The 24,228-nt window shown below is 29.6% G+C and overlaps 3 protein-coding genes across 3 annotated transcripts in view; all 3 read right to left on the bottom strand.

Moving 5' to 3' along the window:
• Positions 1–1,478: 1,478 nt before the first annotated feature.
• LOC108720384 (5-oxoprolinase) lies at positions 1,479–20,120 on the bottom strand. The gene is made up of 23 exons (XM_018444367.1): positions 19,978–20,120; positions 18,512–18,723; positions 17,992–18,177; positions 17,602–17,840; positions 17,238–17,400; positions 16,995–17,080; positions 16,698–16,899; positions 16,344–16,604; positions 16,076–16,186; positions 15,786–15,987; positions 15,490–15,709; positions 15,287–15,425; positions 14,244–14,521; positions 13,878–14,138; positions 13,574–13,679; positions 13,340–13,507; positions 13,015–13,262; positions 12,381–12,492; positions 12,087–12,311; positions 11,618–11,799; positions 11,308–11,467; positions 9,415–9,757; positions 1,479–1,489 (listed from the first exon to the last, which is right to left on the bottom strand). Exons 2-22 carry the CDS (start codon positions 18,686–18,688, stop codon positions 9,536–9,538), a joined length of 3,948 nt encoding a protein of 1,315 aa, XP_018299869.1. The 5' UTR covers positions 18,689–18,723; positions 19,978–20,120; the 3' UTR covers positions 1,479–1,489; positions 9,415–9,535.
• LOC108720385 (cytochrome b-c1 complex subunit 7) lies at positions 2,661–3,888 on the bottom strand. The gene is given in 4 exon segments (XM_073512018.1): positions 2,661–2,773; positions 2,776–2,877; positions 3,607–3,651; positions 3,653–3,888. Coding segments are annotated over 4 exon segments (408 nt in total). The 5' UTR covers positions 3,836–3,888; the 3' UTR covers positions 2,661–2,695.
• Positions 20,121–23,130: 3,010 nt separating the features above from the next.
• Positions 23,131–24,228, bottom strand: part of Fatp3 (Fatty acid transport protein 3) — a 23,441-nt gene continuing 22,343 nt past the window's right edge. Inside the window, exons 11-13 of the mRNA XM_018444385.1 lie at positions 24,101–24,228; positions 23,969–24,024; positions 23,131–23,898 (exon numbers count right to left, since the gene is read on the bottom strand). The exon at positions 24,101–24,228 is cut by the window's right edge and continues 11 nt beyond it. Of these exons, the coding sequence (XP_018299887.1) occupies positions 23,803–23,898; positions 23,969–24,024; positions 24,101–24,228 (280 nt within the window). The 3' untranslated portion in view covers positions 23,131–23,802. The remainder of the gene's footprint in view (positions 23,899–23,968; positions 24,025–24,100) is intronic.

The raw sequence follows: 24,228 nt of genomic DNA, 5'->3' as shown, positions 1-24,228 counted from the left end.
TGGCTCTTCCGCATCTCTACATACAATCCATTCACCAGTATGATTCTATAACAGTAGAACGTTTGGTGAAAATTTCATGAAAATTTATTTAGTTGAATACTTGAATTAATCTTTGTATACTCCTTTCTTAAAAAATAATAGACATTACAATAATGAACAATGATACATCATAATAAACGTATAAGCGCTATTAATTTTCATATAAATTTCAAAATTTAACAAAATTTGTTATTTAATAACAAATGTCATATAGGATTAATTGTAAAAATTGGATAACGACAAATTTATTTTATGCGTTTAATTGCTCGTATAATTTGAAGTGCAAAGTAAAAGAATTGTGATGGCATACACACTGATGCGGCTTTTCAATTTATGCAAGACTATTCACGAGAAAATGCACGCCGTGAATACTTTCGGCGACAAACGTAAACGCGTTTTTACGTTTTCATTCGTAAGGCATTTCGCGAGGCTCGTGAAATCATAAAGAATTCAGAACGTGAACCAAGTATTGGGTAACTCAGGATAAGAGTGCGGGAACCTCGGCGACGAACTTTTTACGACTCGCTTTAACTCGTAAAGTCGATGCCAGCCGTGCGTTACTGCGATTAACTCTTTCCTCACGGAAAACCCTAAACGCAGCACCGCGAAGTTTCCGGCCGCGCTAGAACAGTAATTCGCTAACACTCGATCGAATGAACTTGAATATCAGGGTGCTTTCCTTTCTTTTGCAAGGAAAAAAATTATGGAAAATTGCGAAACTTCTGTTGACCAGAAATAAGAAAAGTTTGCTACGATGAGATCGACATACCTCAAGAAAGTATTTCCTGTAAAAGAGAGATCGAATAGGTAAAGTAGACTTATTTAGATTCTAAGCACATTTTTCAAAGAATTATTTTAAAAAAAGAAAAAACTACATTAATGACGTAAATAATTGAAAATCATAAAAGAGTATGAATTTTTGATAATAAAAAGAGTATCCTGACTGTTATAAAACGATTAAAAAAAGCTATCATTAAAATTAAAATGAAAGATTCTAAATGTATATGTAAGACGGATAAAATATGTAAGTGAAAATCTGGGTTAAAAACGAATGTACAGTAGAAATAATTAAAAATAAGTTTATTAATATAGAAGTGTATTGTTTATTGTACTGTACAAAATAATAATTTTTCGACTTGCAAAAACAAAATATAGAATATGCAGAAAATAGTAACTACAGTAAGTATACATAACGATACATGTTGATTTATATTATGCCATGCAAAGCAAAGTCAGATTTTCCTTTCCATTCGTCGTAAATTTCGCGTAAACAAATCCGTAGATTATATGTTTCTCGATATAAGATGCGCATTCAGATGGGAAAGCAAAATGTGATGCGCTATAAATTTATCGGGCAATAAATTGCATATTGCATTTGAATATGTTTTCGACATCGAATAAATTAGAGAATTTTTAACATAATAACTCCTTTTAAAAACATTTATTTTAACTATTGCAATAACGCTTCTATTTGTAAATTTATAATTGTAAAATTTACAACTAGAAACCAAATAATATTTATTATAACGGAATTATTACAATTGAAATAATGTGTAGATACAGTTAGATGAAACTGGTTGCATATTTAATATAATTATTAATGTTATTTATATTAACCGCATTTATAAATTAATTCAACAATATATAAAAAGAAAAAATAAAAAACTTTAATTTTATTTAAGTTTAAAATAAAAAATATAAAAATTTATAAAATAAAGATACAACATAATATCTATTTATCTAAAAAAAACCCTGTGAGATAAAACATACCGCAACGTAAGCAAACTGTTACAGAACAGTTAGCTATTACGTTAGATGTTTGAGAATCAGTCAACCGGTTGACCTTTCATGTCTGTTTAGTTCACGAATCCCGAAGTTGCACTCTCAACAACTATAACACTACACTTGCAAATTGAAACAGCAACTTCTTGAGCAAGCTCTTATTAACTACCATCTATAGGTCTGAAGTGATAATTGAGGTGGAATTGTCAAGTAACAAAACTAAAATGCATAAAAAAGAGAAAAATAAGTAAAAAAATTTTTGCATATAACAAAATCAAACACTTTAATCTATTATAGTATTATACATTAATCTCTCAAATACATATTTAATGAAATATTTCTAATATAATTTTAAGAATCTGTACGTCAACGTACTATTTCAAGAATGATATTTACAGACGGTATCTTTATTGTTTAAAACTTTTTAAAATAATAAATGGAAAATAACATATTTTATACTCAATCATTGCTAACAAATCTTCTTCACAAAAAGTTACACGAAACTTGTAACAGCATTCCATATAACATCATTTAATTTAATAATTTAATATACAGTCGCAAACTATATAATTATCCTGACAGTACGCCATTATATCGATAATTTTTTCAAATTATTGTCGGAGCGTTAAAAATTGTGGATTTATGTACGCATTGAGACATTAATAGTTTATATTTATATTTGAACATTTAGTAAGACTAGTGTAGTCACACTAGTTTGAAGAACAGTTTGAAAAAATTATCAATATAATAGAGCACTATTCATACAATTAATTTTGCGACGTATGCACATGTATATATGCACGTGTATACACATGTCAATCAACAGAGAAATCTTTTTTTTATTTGTATTAACAGTCAGCCAATCACTACCCTTCTAATCATAGTAATCAAATTCATTTATCTCAGCTTGTTCAACTTCGATCTCTTCTATATACGGTTCGAGATATCGTATCGATACTCTATATCCTGCTCGTACGTGACCCATTTCTCCCTGGATAGATATATCTTCAGGAAATTCAGCTGTGCAGCGCGTATGATCCTGCAAAGCATGCAAAACTGTTACGTGCCTTCATTCGAGAAGCGCCTGAGTGGCATAATAGAAAAGTCAACTGCGTAGTCGCAGAATATTCCAGAGGCTTGTAATGCAAAAAAGAGTACAGGAATCTCTCTCGTTAATTCGTAGACGATGGAAACCTCCAGGACTGGCTACAGAAATAACGCGAAGTAGGATTTCATCGCATACTATATTGTAATGTAGAATAATATCGCTGTTTAACTAAGTCTCAAATTAAGAGATCTCATCAAGCGTATTTAGTACTTAATGAAAGAGACGTCTTTACAATTCTTTGAAGCGCAATACAATGCGTTGCAAATGCACGATGCTGTCAGTCTCTCATCTGGCATATAATTACATATGCATTGTAAATTTGAAAAAAGTCTATGTGTAACTGTGCGAGCATCGCGTTCAGTAAAACTTTATATTAAAAACACGAATTTATATATTATATTAATTTAAAATTACGAAGCTTTTTCAATTATTAAATCTTGCCTATTAAAGTGGAGTTATATTTGATTGTAGTATATTTATTTTACATAATATTAGAAAAAAATTTAAAGAATATATTTATTTTCCCTTATATTTATATATTATATGTATGAAAATATGCTTATGATTGCATCTTTTACATTTTTTACGCCTTTCTTTTACATCTTCTTCATAGTTATTTATAGATATACAATTTTTGTTTTTTTTATTATAAGGGATCTACGTTAAATTTATGTTACGAAATTCCTGGCATCCAGCACTTCCTCTGGCAGTCGACGCAGAGTCGCGTACTACAAGATCATCGTAATACAATACAATGTCGTCCGTGTAAAGCCCATATTTGTTGTATCCCGATAAATTGAATTCTGATTTTTTCAAGGTGAATTTTCAGTTCTCTTTATGCTGATTCTGTGCAAAATTCCGCTTAGGTAATTTCAGATTTTTCATTAATGTCCAAGGCAATTTCATGTTAGAAAATATTCCTCAGATTCCCACAAACTCATTTATATAATACGTATTAAAACTTTAACCTTTTTGATAATGATTGTATCATGATGTTTTCTTATATCACGCATCTTTCAATTGTTTCAAGGGTTGCGTTTAGCCATGGTGGAATGCGTTCAGCCATGAGAGAGAGAGACAAGATACTATTAAAAACTGATATTCTTACGAGAGTTCACATCTGTGTTGAAATTTAAATGGTTTAGCATAAGAAATTGATAATATAGTACTAATTTCATGATTTATTAGTTTCGTTTAGACATGTATATTTAAAACTCAATAATACTCGACTTTTATTTAAAACTGTGATTTTAATGTTATCGTCTGAGTTTGATTATCAAAACCCAGTAAATGAGAATGGATTAAAATGATTGAAATTTTATCTATCCGAATGTGTATTTCAAATAACAAAAACTTTTTTTATTTAATTGGATTAAATTGTATTCAATTGGATTTCATTGAATTTAATTGGATTCAATTTTTATTCAACTGGATTAAAAAACTGCATTTTATGTTTCAAATTTTGATGTATTCACGAGGTACAGAAAAAAAAGCTAATATTATTTTTAGATTGAAAGGCATAGAAATGTACTTCATGGAATTTCTATAAATGAATAAAAATGCATTCGGATTGAAAAAGATTTATTTTAAAGTTCACGAATACGTATATTTTTGAAAATCTGAATCTATTTCAATCCATTTCAATCCATTTTCGTTTATTGGAAATAGGGATGATATTGATGATAACTGTAGAAAAAATTAAAATTATAATTTTACAGTAATATATATAAGATATTACAGCATTAGAAGTATACATACTTATTAAGAGAGCATTTATATAATAAAAAGTCATGACTTTAATAATATGTTATCCAAATATTTATATTAACAATCGCAAATTTATATCAATTATTGATCAGCATTCTTCAATTAGTTTCAGATCTTTTGTAAGAACAAAAATTTGCCCAGGATTGACAGTCTTTAATAGTATCTCGTGGATAGTCCAACAGAGAAAATTAATCAATGAGCACTCACCAGTCAGTGATTTTTTATAAAGATTGATTCTTACACTTACAATTAAATCCAATAAAGAACTAAAGGCAAGAACTAATCGTGTTAAGAACAATCTCTAAGCGCTCACTGATCAGTTTTCTCTGCTAAATGCAGCCATTTTTTATATGAAAAGAAATCAATTTGCACATTGCCTATTACCTCCAACTAATTCTTTTCATAGATATGTATCTCAACAAAAATTAATAGAATTATTTTCTATTTCTCTAGTAATTGTAGAACTATTTGGAAAACTAGGATTTAAAAACATATTTAGTATAAATACATATTTAGTAATCACAGCGAAGTTTAACTATGGAATAGTAAAGAAATATCAGTATATTTTTCAAACATATCTATACCATACAGTGCGTCAACTATATTTTTCTTTATAACTCTTCCCGTTTTTGTAAAAGCGGACTTGCGATATCATTAGTTGAAAGTGAAGCGGATTAAAAAGCTGCAAAACGTTGCGAAAATAAAGCTATACCGGAAGCGCTTTGTTGAATAGCCGGAAGATAAAGAAAAAAGGAACAAAACGAAAAAAACCAACAACGTGAAAGTCATCCGTGCAACAATATTTTTACGAACTAGACAATCTAATTGATTTTTTTTTGTATCGCGTCGTTACATTTATCTTGACACATATTAAAATAACATCCACAACACACTGCTCTAGTTTTTTTCGCTAGTCTTTTTTTGTATCGTCAATCAATCAAATCAATTATTGTAGACGTCAATTACATTATTTTTATTAATGCAGTTTGAATAGAGGTACAAATAGAGATGTAATCTTTAAAATTTTTATGAAAATCGAATGATCCTCTAATACCTTTTACTTTATTTAAAATAATCTAAATACATTAAGATATATAAAGTTTGCAAAATAAAATGACAAAAATTGAGTTTCATAACGCTTTAACATAATATATTCATTTATAAATTAAATTATATGAGAATATTTCGGAATCATTCCACATTAGTCTATATTAGTGTCGTAATTATAATTATATCTCAATAATGGTGATTCATTAAAAATAGCACGATGAAGAGAAAATAAAGATTAATTATTTATTTAAAACATAATAATTACATATTTAAAAATCAAGATGAAGATGGCTCTGCAAAGTAACTTACGCAAGATGTAAGACATTGTTCAACGACAACAGAACTTTAGGAAGCATGTTATCGCTGTTGTTGGAAACAACATCACTAAGCAAAAGAGCTGAGTCATGAAAATCGGATGAAAAGAAGACAAAACGACTATACAAGGTTCTTCCAGGTTTTTGTGTGAGCCATTGCTAGTGATTTATGCCGGGGATGAAGTCGGGACAGCTATCGTCGGCGCGTATATTCCTGCAAGCATAACTTCTACAAGAACGCGCGCGTGACTACAACCATATTCATGAAGCAACGCTGTCCTTCGATGTGCTATCCTTTGTATAAGTAGGTGTCATAAAATGGTTTCAATTCCAATTTCAATTTTAAATGGCAAATTTAGACTGAATTTTCTAAATATAGGATACCTAAACGGTCTAAAAGTTATTTAAAAATTAAATTTATCAAATTTAAATTTAAAATATTGCTTCGACACAGAAAATCTAAAACAAAATTGGACATTAAAAGTACACAATACCCACACTGAAAAAAATTTCTGGTTGAAAATGGACGAATCAGAATTTTCTGATTAAATTTATTAGAATTCTAGTTGAGATGACAGGAATTCTGGTTAATACAATATTTCTGGTAAAATCTATACTAGAATTCTCATTTTTACCAGAATAATTATATCAATCAGAATTCTAATTACCTCAACTAGAATTCTAATAAATTTAATCAGAAAATTCTGATTCGTCCATTTTCCACCAGAATTACTATTTAATCCAACCAGACCATTTTTCTCAGTGCAGCTAACGCTAAATACTCCTGAAATATTCAAAAGGTTCCTAATATTCCAAAGAAAAAAAAAACGTTCCAAGAATATTCCAAAATATCTCGAAATATTTACAAAATATAAAAGCGATATTCAAATATCGATTAAAAATTCCATTTATATATCGTTACATATTCCATATATACTCCATGAAATGTTCCATATATATTCTACAAAATTTTAATTTTTTCAAAAATTTCAGATTCGGTCGTCCCTGAATCACTTTTTAAACAAAATTTCATCCAATTTGTCATTTACAAGATTTTCAGATATGCATCTTTTTGTTAGATATGTTGCCTTTTCATACGCTACTTTTTCGCGATACTTCCCTCGTGTAATTCATATATATTAAACTGCGTACGCATATTTTCTGAATTTCCAAAACGTGATGCTCAACTGGCAGGACTGTTTTAAATAGAGATGACACTTTCGTCCTGCCTCCTGTGTCATGCTCAATACGCTCTGATGAGTTGCATAGTTGTGTTCTACGTATAACGCTCTACGTGACGAAACTTTCCGATATTTTATGTCCAACTACGCGTTGCAATGTAATTAAACACATTGCAAAATATCTATGATATATAAAATTAAATTACAGATATATTCCCCTTAAATACATAAATGTAAGTACAAATTCCTAAAATTTGGCAATTATTTTGTTTTAGAATTACTCTTTATTATTTAATTACATTGTGTATAATTACGAAATTATATGCATGCTTAGAAGTCGAATAAATTATACTCACAATTTTGGAATATATAAAATTTGCAGCAATTTAAATAAATAAAAATTAAATTATACAAAGTAAAGTTTTTTTCTTAGGAATTGGTTCCACAAATTCTCAAACACTTTAAATTAACTCTGAATACTAAGCTGTTCGTGTTTATATGTTTTACAATGCTTAAACAATGCAATCATTTCTCAATACAAATCTTATTTGTCTTTAACTATTGCCGTATTCGTAGTACCAAACTTCACGCATAGTGATCTCTGTTAAAGTATGATAAAACTATAATATGGAATAGAAATCACGCGTTTCAGTAATACCGCATCCAATATTATAACTCGATATACAATCATCGAACCGCACGGAATTGAGAAGAAAACATTATCCCAATCTATTGGCGAGGACTGAAGTCAAGAAGAAACTTGCATCTATAAAAAATGCGGTATGTTGTAGGAGTTTTAAATTGCAAATCTCGATGAGACTCTCCTCTTAAGTGCCGATTCCGATAGTGTGGTCTTCGTAAGAATCTCATGCATCGTAAAAAAAATTTGTTCGGAAATTTTTGTGCGTACTCTGTCTCTTCTCGAAGTATCTACTTCGATTTTTATTCCATTGTGAAATATCGATCGATAGGAGCACTCATTCCGAACAAAATCTCGCTCTTTTTTTACGAGCGACACTATCTTTCGCTTTTTCCGTTCTTCAGTGGCGGGAGTAATCGCGCCAAGCCACTATAACAGAATGGTCGAATGAGCCCGACGAAGGCAGACTCGTTCGACCGAAATTATACTTACCGTCTCGTTCGAAGATGATACAGAATTAAGCATTGTAGTACTGCTTGTCAGTGCTCGATTTCATAATATTTCAGAGTGTAACGCAACTAAAAGGAGGCGCCAACTCACCGATTTTTTTCTAAATCTTTAATTAATTTATAAGTTAAGTTTTCTCTATCATCGAGAATGAAACGGTAAATATAAATATATGTATATAATCATGAAAAAGACCTTAGATCCTCCTTTATTGGAAGTTACCTTTTGAAAAGAGCCGAGTTTTGCCCCCAAAAAAGGTGTAAGTACAAGAAATAGTATTCTTTGTAGAGAGAGAGAGAGATTTTAATTTTCTGGATACGATAAAATTATTAAAATGTTTGTAGCGTTTAGGAAACATTTCGAAAATTAAACACATGGTATATTTACATTGTCTAAATTTTAATGTTCTCGCTCAATTGTCGAGGTATTCCAAACTTTTTAATAACTTTATCGTATCCAGAAGATCAAAATTTACAAAAAATACTATTTCTTTTATTCACATTTTTTTAGCAAAAATATTTCACATATTTCTATTATCACTATTCACACAAAAATTTACGAAACTCGTTTGTTAGCAAATTGTTAGAATATCTTGGACAACGTTTTATGGAAATGGAATCATAATTCCACTGCTATGTAGGTCAGCGCAGTGACATTTCAGTCAGTAATTACTCCTGCCGGAAATGAAACGTCGGCCATCTTGCACCTGCCGCAAATCGAACGGACTGGTAAATCGAGGAAATTAGCCATAGCAAAGAGGAATTTCATTTCTCTAGGAATTGATCCGAAAATACAAATCAATTGACTTGGAAGTGACGGTACCAATTGTAACAAAAATTAAAATAAGAATTGGAAATTTTACGAAAACTTTTTTTTAAATTACTAACATAATGTATTATACAAAATTATAATTTGAGGATATTTTTATTAAAATAAATGCACGCTTAAAAATACATAACAATATATATGTATATATATATGATTAAAAATACATAATTTGAATCTAAATAACTAAATAATAATTACAATATATTGTAACATGAGTGCAACTATTGCAACTTATGCACGTTCGTTTTTTACGCGATACATACATATATTTTCTATACTACAATATAACTCATCGCGTTTATGGCAATTATGAGTTTTACTAAACAGATTCCTGGGCCATACGATACTCAAAAACACTTCCGCGTTCTGCAAAATTATGCAAACTTTTATTAGATTTTGTATCTTGGTATTCTGATGTAGATCTTGTTGATAAATATTGTGAATCGTAAGTCTTCGAATAGACCGAAGATCTTTCAGCTTGCTTGTCTTTGTAAACGGAACCATAACCACCACCACCTGGAGTTTCAATAATGAACTTATCCTGTAAAGGAACCGTATAAATTTGATCAGAAAAATTTGTTAGCTAAACTTTCGTAATAACAATAATTGCATGTTATTAAGATAATCAAAGTATTATATTGGTAAACACCAAAAGCTGAAAAGAAAAAAATTAATGATTTATGTCTTAAATATTTTTTTAGCCCTACTTATTTGAGATATTTGATCGATAAAAGTTGTTTTACACTGTAAATTTATTAAAATTCTAAGGCGGGGTGTTTTATACCTTACGCGAATAACGTAGAATTAATTCAAAATGTTATTTCTTTCTTTAAACTAGAACATATTATAATTTTATTTTATAATTCCATTTTTATAATTTATATTTAAGATAAAGACGTTTGAGTGTATAAAGTGACATAAAAAATATAAATAATGATTGTGGATGTCTGTATTTATAATATGTATTGCCGTTGTACATTAAATTATTGTAACAAATAAAAATTTATGTATTATAATTGTTTGCAGCATGCGCTTTAATATATTTCAGCGAATATGAATACATACATTGTATTTTAGACAGTAGTCGACTATTGCATTTATTATTATTAAATTACGAATATAATTATTAAATGCAATGAGAAGAAATAACCAGGAGAAGCGGTCAAATTACACTGCTACGAGTTTTTGCATGTGCGTGCGGTCGTACACACATCCCAACTTTTGATTAAACCACTACAAACTATTCCACCGAAACTTCGAAGCGATACTATGTCGCAAAATAACGTTATCAAAATTTTTGGAAAATTGCATTTGCTCTTGCCATAAAATCAAATCGCATATTAATAGAGATTTATAGCACATAGTGTATAGAAGCAAAATACGTCAATTACATTTGCATATATAGAGAGCCATTAAAAATTATTATGAAAAAATAAAGCCAATTGTATACATTTATTACTTATTATTTTATAAAACAAACTCATTATTTCACAGATAAGATAATTATTAAAAGAATCTTTATATACAAGTATTGCTAAATGATACTTTTTGCACTCACTGTAAATAATAACAGTTACGTAACTGTAACAGTTTTAATTAGATAACACAAAATATATTTTGACAAGTACAGAACATATTTTGACAATTTTAATATTAAACAAATTTTTTAATATATAGATTTCTTAAATGATTTCTTATCTTTACTTTCATAATACAATTCATTTCATTTCACAAAACATATGAAATATATATAATCACTAACAGTACACGTATCTCTCAATAACAAAGACATTAAATAAAAAGTTTCAAAAACCCTTTAAAATTATGTATATATAATACTAGACAATAGGTAATAATGCGGGTAAAAAAGTTCCAAATAAACAAAAAATATAGATGTCTAATTTTTTTAGCTGTATAATTGAGGCCGTATTTATTCATAATTTAGGGATTAATTTAAACTTTTCAATATTGAAAAACTTATTGTATTTATCGTAACGTAATAAATTATTATATTTTCAGACAAATTATTTTTTTATAAAAATTGTGAGATATTGACTATGTTTACAAAAGATATCATTTAAAATTACTTACCCCCTCATAAACTGGAACAGCAGCTTTCGGACCTAAATTGATGTGTCTGCCATCAGTCCGTACCAAAATATTTAAGCCACATGCTCCAGTTTCACCATCATTAAATCCAGGTGGATGATACACTCTCCGTTCAGTTAATACAGATAAGGTCATCGGAGCTCTGCAAACAAATATTTTTTTAAAAATTTATAAATAAGAGTATTTTTTGCCAACAGTTATTTTTTATGTATTATCTTCAAAACGTAATATTAAATAAAAGAAAAATTTATATAAATAATCATAATCTACATAGAAATGCGCGTTTAATCACCTAAATATCATTTCACGTATAGCACCATCGCCACCGATATACGCTCCATTACCTCCACTTCCGCATCGAATGGAGAAGCGGTTAAGTATAATTGGGTAGCGAAGCTCGAGTATTTCTGGATCTGTTATTCTTGTGTTAGTCATATGCGTGTGAACAGCGCTTCTGCCATGCCATATCGGTCCCTGGAGAACACAAATATATTTACTAAACAAATATCTATTGTACATACCACTAAAATATACGTAAAATTAATATAGAATGTTACAACTTTTTTTTATCTTATGTTATATAAAACTTTTGTGATATAAAAAGCATTATAATAATTATTATTATATCTTTTAATTTTTAATATTCAAATAATATTTCAATTTATTTTTTTTAATTATTATAATTATTTAGATAATTTATTAGCCAGAACTTATTTTAAGGCTCAAATATATATCATCTAAAGCTTATAATTTCTTCTTACTGCTCCACTTCCACCAGCAACTGTCTCGTAATAACCCCACTTCTCAGTACCAAGGGTTACATTGTTCATACAACCCTGCGAGGCTGCGCAAATTTCGAAAGCTGCCAAGATTACGTCAACAATACGTTGAGATGTCAAGACATTGCCGCCTACCACCGCTGCATCCTCAGAAGGATCGAGTAACGATCCTTTAGGGATAATTATTTTCACAGGCTTCAAACAACCCTACAGACAATATTAAATTAATCCAAGTGCATTATTAGATTTTCTTTAAAAAATCCAAAAGAACATTACCTGATTTAATGGTATATCACGTCCAACCATACACCTTAAACAATAAATTACTGCAGACAACGTTATGGCACGTGGTGCGTTGCAATTACCCCATACTTCACAACCCGTTCCACTGCGAATTTAGATTTTGATATCTTGTAAATTATTACACAATTTATAATATGTTATATGAAATTATTATAGGACTGAATTTTGCAAGAAGCAATAAAAAAAGTAAACATATATTTTTTGAAGAATATTATTTAGACTATATAGACAAATGTTATACATTATACATATAAGTGAAATTTAGACCGATAAGAACAAATAAAAAAAAAAAAATTTCAATCAAAGCCGATTTTGATACTTGATAATGTTCATATGCAAATTTGCAAACAAATTTTTCAGTTCTATAAGTTGCAGTTCAGTTCGATAAGTCAATTAGGTTTGTCTAGAACTTGAATCGCAAACTAAAGTTGGAAATAATATTAAAAATTATATTAATCATTAATTTAATAATAAGTTATACGTTCATGTGTTAAGAAGTATATAAAAAACAATAAAATACGAAAGACAAATAATAATTATTATAAAAACTAAAAAATAATATCGCCTGCTAAATTACAATTATTACAAATATGAGTTAAAATTATACCTAAAATCAAAAATTGCTTCGCCTTTGTTTATATCGAGATCCACATGTAACTTGATGGGACTACCGTTATCAAGGTAATCAACGGCATTGATATCGATTTCTTTTCCTCTTCGCGTTTTAATTTTCGTACCTATCGACTTCAACATTTCTCGAACGGCAACTTCAGCATTACTTTGAATATAATCCATATACGCTTGCACTACTTCGAGACTGTATGTATCAATTAGCTCGTTTACTAATTGAAAACCCTTACAGAAGGAAACATATTTTATGTATATTTAATTTACATAAATTTGACTAATTTGAATAAATAATTGAACATTACTTTTTGATTAGCTGCGATCTGAGCTTTGAGATCACTAATGTTGTTTGAGAGATTTCTGGTTCCCGAACTTCCCGGTACTTTGCTCGGTGCCATTAAGGTCTCTGTGAGTTCTTCTTCTTGAAATATTCCTTCATGTACTAACAGAAAAGTTTTAAAGACAGCGCCTTCCTATAAAAAAATACAATATTTATGTACAATTGTCTTAAAATCTATTCGGAAACCATATTCTCGTACCTGACTCAAACTCGTTGAGTGTGGTGGCATAGAACCCGGAGTAATACCACCAATATCAGCATGATGACCTCTACTGGCCACAAAGAATACCGGTGTAGGCACATCTCTAAGGTGCATATAAAATTCGAGTATAGTACACTTAAGGAACATTTAACACGAATAAAAGAAAAAATTAAGACATTTAGTATTAAAATATTAACAATATATCTTCTTTTGTTACAAAATTGCGTCTAATAAATATAGCATTAGTATAACGTTTCCCAAAAACATTTTTTTAGTTACGAAATGCAAAGAATGTACAAACTTGTAAAATACTGGCGTGATAACTGTTAAATCTGGAAGATGGGAACCGCCTGCTAATGGATGATTAGACAGGATGACATCTCCCGGCGTAAATTTGCCATTAAATGCTTTCATCTGATATTGTACAGTTTCTTGCATGGCGCCCAGATGCACTGGGATATGAGGAGCGTTTGAAACAAGACCACCATCAGGGCCAAAAATCGCACATGAGAAGTCCAATCGCTCTTTAATATTAGTAGAAATTGAAGTCCTTTGAAGTACTCTATCAAAAATTGGAAACACAAATATTACTTTGCAATATTTAAAAATGTTAAAAAAATAATTAATTAAATATTTGAAACGTTAAAATTATTTACTGATTACATACCGACCCATTTGTTCAGCAATGCTCATAAAACGATGCGAAAAAATACTAAGCTGAATACTATCAAGATCAGTGGTGACTTTTGTTCGCCGACCTTGTCCAATCATTATTTTTACATCACCGCGGATAGTAATTTCCGCAATGCAATCTGGCTCCACTAAAAGTGTGCTTAAACTATCCATAATAATGACAGGACCATGTAAAATATCTCCAGAAGATAACGAATTTAACTGATAGACGCCTGTTTCCTGGTAGCCACCTTCGAAGTATACCATAGTGGTCTAAAAAGTTCATATTTTTAAAGTAGAACGAGTAAAAGTCGTCGATTCCTACCCCCAGTCGGGAAGTGAAACATATATGCTTTTTTTATAATTTTTAGGCTCCAGAATCACGTGGAGCAATCAGTTTTTCATAAACATAAAGGAACGTATATAAAAATGTGAATGAAGTGAGTAAATAAGCATAAGATTTTTGCCATAAAAATGAAATACGTAATGATCGTTTTTAATTTTAATTCTCAAAAACCATCAAATATATAATATTTGTTGTGCTAGAGTTGAAATAGAGAAGGAAAGAAACGTACGAAAACTCGATGGATGTAAGACGGTTATAAGGGGCAAAAATCGACGACTTTTACCTCGTGATTTTTAAACTTTTCTTGATTCGTAACAGAATTCAATATTAAGTTTTAAAAAGTTATAACTCTTATGCTGAGTTTAGATTTCCACACGAGTGTCACACCATCTTTATCGTTTACCAAATGTTAAACAAGGATGACATAACACCCGGGGAGCACTCGGGTAGGAATTCGAACACGCCCTTTCAGGATGAGAAAAAGTCACCATAGTGACGTTGAAACAGTATCATATTTTGAGGCAGAAATACAATGTAATAATAAATTTTAATAAATCTTACTCTGGCTGTAAGAACAATTTAACAATAGACTCCCGTCCTCTAAAAGTAAAATTTGATTTAAAAGAAAGAAATAGTTTAAGAAAAAATAGTTTAACGATCACTTAAGATATTTTCTACATTTTTTATCTAACCTTTTCAGCTTTTGGTGAAGCTTGTGAAGGAGGCAATATAAGATCCTCTGGAATTTCAGATTTTCCAATTCCTCGAACTCTCACATCATCAACTAAAATCTTACGGTCTGGTATCGTAAAACCAAATTCTGTCTTATATCTAATTAAAAAATAGTTCATAAATAAATAATTAAAGACAAGATTTATTCAAATCAAACGCTTACCTTTCGAGAAAAGTAGCGAGAAAATTTCCGTGTCTAGTAGTGACGCTCATTGAATCCTGACTTGCAGGAGTGCACATTAAAGCGCAGTCAGTGCCCTCATAACGTAAGTGAAGAAATGGTTCCGTTTGTATTTGAGAATCAAAAAATCCTTGTGCGCGAAGTCTACTTTTGACTTTGGCTTCCATCGCATCTAACCGATCGTCCAAACGAGCGAAGTTTTCTGTAGATAAAAAAGAATATTAAAATGAAGGAACACGCAACATAATTAAAGAGAATTTTGTTATCTCGTAAATTACCGTGATTGTAAGTTTTAGCGCTTGGTTCTTGTGCCTCTTCAACAACATCTGCCAATGCCATCCCATAAGCTGACAAAATACCGGCATACTTATGAACAAAAACCGTACTTATACCCAACGATCGAGCGATTGCACAGGCATGTTGTCCTCCGGCACCACCGAAACATGCCAGGACATGACGAGAAGTGTCATAACCTTTTGCCTACATAAAAAGAAACTAAAGATAATTTAAGAACGACCATAGTACGTTACTTTGTCATTAGTAAAAAATAAATTCGATTTAACTGTACTTGAGTCAACGCACGAATCGGTCGGCACATGGTTTCATTCGCGACCCTAATAAATCCCATTGCCACTTCATCGATTGACATAGCTTCATCATTTTTTAAAAATTCATTGATCTGCGACATATGCAAACATTTTGTAAATCGAATGCAATACAATAAATTTTTTCTTCAATTCAGAAAAATTCATTCTTTTACAAAAAAAAAAATAGATTCAGAATGTAGATATTTTTTTGTAAAAATATTTTTGTAAAAGTAATGTAAAAGAAATTACCTCATAGGTAAGTGTTGTGAACAAACTTAATGTACGAGACACATCAAGCGGTTCGTTTTCCTTAGGCCCAAAAATTTGAGGAAAGTATTCAGGCAACAGACGACCCAACGCGAGATTGGCATCCGTTACAGTTAGTGGACCACCCTTTTTGTAACACGCGGGTCCAGGATGAGCTCCCGCACTCTCAGGCCCAACCACAAAGAGACCTGATCTGAAGAAAAGCATTGATCCACCTCCTGCCGCAACTGTATTGACATCCAACTTTAACCCAATTTTTTTATTTCAGCTAAATCTCTTCACAAAAAGATATTTAATATTTTTAAGTAATATATTTATCATAAGAAACAATAATACCTGCGGAGCTTGTATAGTAATGCCTGCCGTGGTGCTCTCATAAACGTGCTCGTAACTTCCTCCGTATCGACTTACATCAGTAGATGTACCGCCCATGTCGAATCCGATCACTGGTAGATCAGTCTCCTTTCCATAAGTTGTCATTGCATATCCAACAACGCCACCAGCTGGTCCAGAAAGTATAGCACGTGACCCATTAAAACTTTAACGTGCCAGCAAAACATAATATTATTTAATTTATGCGATAATAAGAAAAATAATTTAAAATAACTTTCAAAAATAAACTTTAATAGTTACGAATTCATAGGTGTTAATCCACCGTCGCTCTGCATAAACAATACATTGACACCTTTCAAGTTGTCTTTGAACCCTGAAGAAAAAGCCTAAAAAATTATTCATTACAGTTTAGAAATAGAAATCTATACCTTGAATGTATATTTTAATTGTTATTTTGGAAAGAAGAGATAGAAAGGAACTTTATATAAATAATTATAAAGGAACTCAAATTTCATGTATGTAATATTATAAAGATAACATTACCTGTACGTAGTTTTTAATGTGTGGCGTCAAGTAAGCATCTGCACATGCAGTAAAGCCTCTGGGAACCATTCTCGTCATCGGCATCACCTCGTGTGAAAGAGATATCTGTGAGAAATCTGCTTCTCGCGCTAATTCGCCAATTCTAATCTCGTGAGCTGCATAACTATATTATAAAAGTGCAATAGCAAAATTTAAATAAGCATATAAAATTGAAACAAATTATAAGCATTAATTGTGTGGTTTTAGAAATCATTTTTCAAAAACTGTTCATTTAATTGTGTGGTTTTAGAAATCATTTTTCTGAAAAACTGAAAAACTGTTCTCTAACAAAAAGATTTTTATTTAATCAAACAAATTTACTAACGTATAGCTATGTGCCAGAACGACAGCAAGACTATCTATTCCTAGATTACGAAGTGTTTTCAAATCTTCCTTCAATTGTACCTCATCAAGTTCTTGAATAACGTACAGATCTTCGCCGGTAGAACCTTTTACCTTTCGCCATGACTGATTCTCCATACGACAACTTCCCGGCAGAGCGGGAATTACTCTACATTTTACTCCTATTACATGTTTATACAAAACCTCCGGCATCACTATCTCCTGTAAACATTTAACAAAAATTAATTCAAATGATAGAACAAATGCGTTTATAAATTTCTGTACTATATACAATATTTCACGATAAAGCAATATATGCTGCAATCTGTAGCATTTTTCTTAATATAAATATGTTAAATTCAACTATACAAACCAAATCGAAAATATTTGGCCGGGACTGATTGCCGATGTATAGAAGATCCATGAAACCCTCATTTATTAATAGCGCCATTTTCGCGCCTTTTCTTTCCAATAACGCATTAGTGGCAACTGTCGTTCCCATTCTGATCCATTCTATATTAGAGGTATCGATTGCTCCATCCGTTTTAATGCTACCTTCCTAAAATTAATAAATAGTCGTAAAATATTTAAAGTATTTCGTATATGAGATTTCATTCTATGTAATATATTTTCTATTCTGTAATACAATCTAATATTATCTGTACTTTTGCTCGCAGATTTTTTCATATACATTGTATAACTTTATAATTTATTTAAACTATATGTATGCTTTATAATTTTGCTTGTGCAAATTACATACTTTCAAACTCGTACTGGCTGTAATTTATTAGACAAAAAATATGTAATATTTTTTTTTAATAAATTCCAAATTGTAAAGAATTATAAAATTATTTTTCCATAACTCTCTTTGAATTGGTTAAAATAACATATACCTCAGCTAGTATCCTACGAATGCCTTCTGTCGGCGCGTCGTTATAATTACTAGGATCTACGGATAGTAATTTCATAACTCGAATTTTACCCCCAGGACATCTAGCGTATATATCAGTAAATGTGCCACCACGATCTATGGAGAATTGGAATTTATCGTTTTCCATTGATATCTCCATGGATGAAACCTAGTTTATAAACCCGTAGATAAACCCTAATTTGAAAGAAAAGAAATATTATATTGTGCAAATGCACTTAATTTGTACAAGTTAAAATATTTCTTTATTTATGATTATAACTATCAGATAATATATATCAATAAAGTTCTATTGTTTTTTAAAACTTCAAAGTTTAATGTAGGTCATGGTGGAATTAGATAAGGTGACCCATTCTCATGTACAGTAAGTACAGTAAGTAGTAGAGGACAGTAAGTAGTAGGGGAATCTGTCAATCAATCAAGTTTTGAGGTCATTTGCAGAAATTGACTTGAGACTCGTTCGCACTGCAAATAAGCTCAATTTCTCATTGGTCGAGCTCTCAGAACACGTGGCGGAATCTCCGCCATTATGCGCAATGGGTCACCTTATCTAATTCCACCATGGCTGCGTTCAGAAACATCACCTGGGTGTTCCCATGTATCGTTTTATCCTTATTTAACATTGGGTGACTAGCTACGTTTACATCGTGCGCTTAGTCCGCGACCTATACAATAGGTGTCTTTGTTTAACCTACAGGATAAACAAGGACATCTATTGTATAGGCCGCGACCTAAATGCACGGTGTAAACGTAGCCAATAACAAGGATGAAACGACACACGGGATCACTCGGGTGATGTTTCCGAACGTAGCCCATGATATAGATAATGCAAAAGATCCGGTAGATTGTATTTCAAACATCAATGATATTGAAAATATGATCTGTAGAATTTTATATATACATATGTATACAAAAATTGAAAAGATGTTATTGTGAAAATTAACCTGAAAATGAATATTCCAATCGTATTAGTTTTTTTTGTACATGTATACACAGTATAAGTTTAAACTTAAAATAAAAGCTTCTCCAAAAGCCTATCATATCTTTTGGGCTGTGCATAGTTTTTATTTTCCAGTTTAAACTTATATTGTAACTCTTATCATTTTGTTCGCAATATCAATATTGTAATACAATCTATCAAGTCTTTCGGTACGTTCCATATATTAAACTTTGTGTTTTGGAAAAGCAACAAAATTTTTTTTATTACCTAATAATTTTATGCAAAACACAATATATATATCTTGAAATAATACAATTTGTATTATAATGTATATAATAAAAACTATGTAATATTATTACATTCATTGGAATAAAATAAAATAAATAATTCGTAATTCATTGCAATAAATAACTTTAAACTCTTTAGTTATTTGTTTAATCTTAAATATGATACACACACACACACACACATATTTCATTTAATAATAATACCTTCGCTCTCTATGAAAACAAGTATATATGCACACTGTTGATGCACAAGTTAAGCACAATACTTCTGATAAGAAACTAGTTAACGTCGCTCACATAAAAGAAGATTTAATTATCTGATAAAACATTTTGGAAGTCTTTTTCATTTTTAACATGATATTTTAACGTATAATAGCGTTAATAAGATATTAATCAGCTTTTAAAACTAAGAGCAGAAGAAAAAGTACGATATATTCTAAAAAAGTAATTTAAAATTGGATTTGAAATTTATAACTCTTGTTTGCGCATGCGTATATAAAAGCACTCGATATTTGTGTACGTCAGCTGTATTTCTACGCCAACACGTCAAAAAAATTCCACTGTCAATAATAATTGCTGCTTTAATAATTTTGTTATAACGCAATAACGTCATATATATTACAACATCATAACAATAAGTGCAATATTGTTAATGTCTTCTTGACACTATGTATCCAGCACCATGTATATTTTCAGCCACGCGATTCTAACAGCACCAGACTGTGATATTGGAGCAACTGCTACTGTACGAGTAGGGATAGTGCGAGTAATATCAACAGCAAGGTTACTATTGAAGGTTCTCAATCACGAATTGAGTAATAGAGTCGACACTTAACACTGTTACGATACAATAATTACATTACAATAATAATAGTTTTTAATTCAGAAATAGTACACAATTTAAATTTCCCAGCAAACATTAACTAACAATAACATTATTGTTAGTTATAACTTCCCACTCAATAATACAACTGTATCATAACATATAACAATTATATAATATGTAACAGTTATATTATTGATTCTATTAAATGGAATTAAACAGTCATATTATTGGTTAGTTATATAGTTGATGTTTGCAGTCTTAATATTAATTGGACCTTTCTTTATTTTATTTTATTATATTTGATATATTATAAAAAATGATGAAATATGTAACATAATTTATAATAATTACTTTATGAAATATAATCTCTTTAAATTAAATTAATTCTCTCTTAAAGACTGTTTAATAGATAGAAAAATGGAAGATTTGAGCAAACAAATTTCTTTATTTGTGTAATAGAGAGAGAGAGAGAGAGTCTCAATAATTAAAAGTTAATATTACTATAAAATTATATATCAATGAATATGTGGATATATGTATTTTAAAAATATACAAAAATGATAAAAATGAGTATCACTGATCAAGAGACTGCGCACAAAGAAGTCGCTTCAGACAATATATCGGGTGAACAGAAAATAATATTAAGAAACGTATATAAATTTTTATTTTAGTAATTTTTCCTCTGAAAAATAACTCACTAACTGTCAATAGATTTTATACCTCCAGAACTCTTAATTAATATTATTTAATGAATTATCGAAAATATTCTTCATAATATATATTACTTATATATTAGCAATACAATTGTTTTAATATGTTAAATTATAAAACTTCTAATATTTTTTTAAATACTAAGGTAATAATATTAAGTAAATGATTCTTATATAAAACTTGTATCAAACTGTTTATACCTCTTACAATGGAAAAGTTTAGTTATCTGATAAAACATTTCCAAAATATTTAAGCATACTATATATAATCTAAACAGCTATCAGAGCGCGATAAGATTGCTTTATTTAAGGCCATAACTTCGTTACAGTCATACTTAAAGTCATGCTAAGAAATGTAGCTAAATTTTAATAAAATAGTACATTCTGTATTTAATCGTAATAATTGTAATTTTAATAACGATAATACAACTTGTGTTATATTATATTTATATTGTTAAGTGTAAAATTATAACATTGATGTGATATTACTGTTAATTGGTGTTTACTAGAAAAGATATAGCTCATAAAAAGAATTCTTCTCTTTTTTATTATATATATATTATTATTAAATTACTACAAAGTAAGAAAAATATAAAATATGAACATATAAGATAAATGTAATGTATAATTTACATTTCAATAAAAAAAAGTTTTTTTTAATTTTATTATCTTCTGATTATATTTATATATTACGATGTCTTGTCTTTATTTAGTAAATATTTATTTAAAAGAAAAAATAAAAAAATATTCTGATAACTACTCTCGTTATAATAAATTTCTTTATTTATGTAACGATCGTACATTTTCAAAAATAGATACTGACAATTCTGTTAAATGTCACTTCTGAATATGTATACATACATCTTTACAGGAACTGAAAAATATTGTCACTTGTTCATAGTACAAAAATATTGAATAACAATGAGTAAATAATAAATTTTTAACTATTTTAAGCGAAAACATATGTGCATAATACTACTTACATAAATAAGAGAATTACAAGAGCACAAAGATCCTATAGTCAATTGTAGATCGTGCTATATTTTAAATATTGTAACCCCGTAAAGAAATTTAAACGCATACGAAAACATAATTTCGCTGTAATATACGAATAGATACTTTTAATTAATGCAGTGCAATATTGATTAAATGGTATAATTGCAATGGTACAAATCTAAACATCAAAAATTTTTAATAACGAAAGTTAATTTATCGTCCACAAATTAACTATCGGTATATCACGCACGTGCTCTTAGCGCCGAGATATTATCGTATCCAAATGTCAACATTACAATTATAACTTATATAAACATTATAATTATGTCAATACTACAATCATGTATACAAATTTTTATCTACAGGAAGAAAGTAAGATATCGACCGTGTGTCGCAATCGTACAGATTTTCGATGTCTCAAATTTAAAGCTTATTTTACAGCGTAATACATGTAAATTTTAACAAATAAATAATTGTAGCTCGAAGACTTATAATAAGGTATTCAATTAGTTATCAATGTAATCTAAATGGACAAAATATAATACTTGTTATTTTAACAGATGCATTTTTTCCTTTTATGTCCGTTAAAATTCTTTCATTACATTATTTCTTTTGTATCCATTAAGATTCTTGCCTTAGAATTATTTACAAAAATTATTATAAATCTTTTATAACGAACTTAATGTTAATAAAATCTGCAAATGCAAAGAAAGAGTTTTTTAAACTTAATTTGTTTTTCTTTATTTAAATAAGATGAAATGAAGAATATAATCTGAAAAGGTATAACTACATAAAGCATTTAAACTTTTAAAAAAATATCTGTTTCTTATCCTTTTAACAATTGAGTAAATAATTGTCTATTATACTATATTTTGTCATTTACACTGGAATATATTCGTCACATTGACGTAATTCTGATATAGAAATAATTCATAAATTGTAAAGTATCAGTCATATAATTATCCTAATAAAAAATATCTCACATATTATTTCTTCTTGGAAACAATACGTGCTTCCTTATATACGCTTTTACGAAAGAAGACATGTATGATAGTTCATTGGTTCACAATAAAATAGTGATAACTGTGTATAGTTTAATCTGCAACACTGGAATATCGTAAAAAACAATTACTTTTAAGTCCGGGGTCTAAGGCCGAGTCTACAATGAGTCGATAGTCTGTAGTCGGTGAGTTGGAAGTGAATCTGAAGAATAGTCGATGAATCGGAATTGATCGGGATGAAATCAGTGAATGGATAGAGTTGGCAAGCAACCAATTACCGACTCATTGTAGACTCGGCCTAAGGGATCTATTCTGTAACGCTTAACAACTGTAACTGTAGCGTCACAGTTGAGTAACTTTTTTATCATGTACAAAATCTGTGCAACGACACTTTAACACTACTGTTACAAATGTTAAGAGTTACAGAAGAAGTCCCTAAATCCCACATTGTTTTAAAAAGGACATTTCTCTGCAGAAAATATATCACGAAGAAGAATTATAATCGGATTTTTTTGTTGACGATATTATTATAATGTTCATCAGTCATCCTTATGTAGGTATCATTGTTAAGGAAATAAATCGGATCTTTAACCTGCAAAAATGATTTTTACAACAATTGTTTCTATTTTTTAAGAATTAAAACATATGAAAACGGTACTTGCCTTTTTAATATCAAAAGCATCTCGTTGAAGATCTTTCTTTTTTAATTTAAACGTTCCTACACAAAGAAAAAAATTATATCATTATAAATAAATATAAAGGTCAGCTAAAGATGACAACAATAAATTTATTACCAGTCATAGGCAGTTCTGATAGAATACGAATAAAACGAGGTATGGCATAATTCGGCAAAACTTTCTTCAACTTTCCTACCAATCCCTTCAGGTCCAAAGAATTTTCTGGGTCAAATATAGCCACCATT

This window comes from Mycetomoellerius zeteki, unplaced genomic scaffold (assembly GCF_001594055.1).
Source record: "Mycetomoellerius zeteki isolate Tzet28-1 unplaced genomic scaffold, Tzet1.0 scaffold149, whole genome shotgun sequence".
Classification (NCBI taxonomy): Eukaryota; Metazoa; Arthropoda; class Insecta; order Hymenoptera; family Formicidae; genus Mycetomoellerius; species Mycetomoellerius zeteki.
This window is presented reverse-complemented; position numbering and strand designations above follow the sequence as displayed.

Bases quoted from the DNA above. Each gene is read 5' to 3' on its own strand.
- LOC108720384 (XM_018444367.1), bottom strand. From the start codon at position 18,688: ATGGAGATATCAATGGAAAACGATAAATTCCAATTCTCCATAGATCGT. The intron at 17,841-17,991 runs GTTTGTATAGTT...AAATGTTTACAG, and splicing joins GGCCAAATATTTTCGATTTG to GAGATAGTGATGCCGGAGGT. The intron at 16,900-16,994 runs GTAACTATTAAA...GGCACGTTAAAG, and splicing joins GGATTAACACCTATGAATTC to TTTTAATGGGTCACGTGCTA.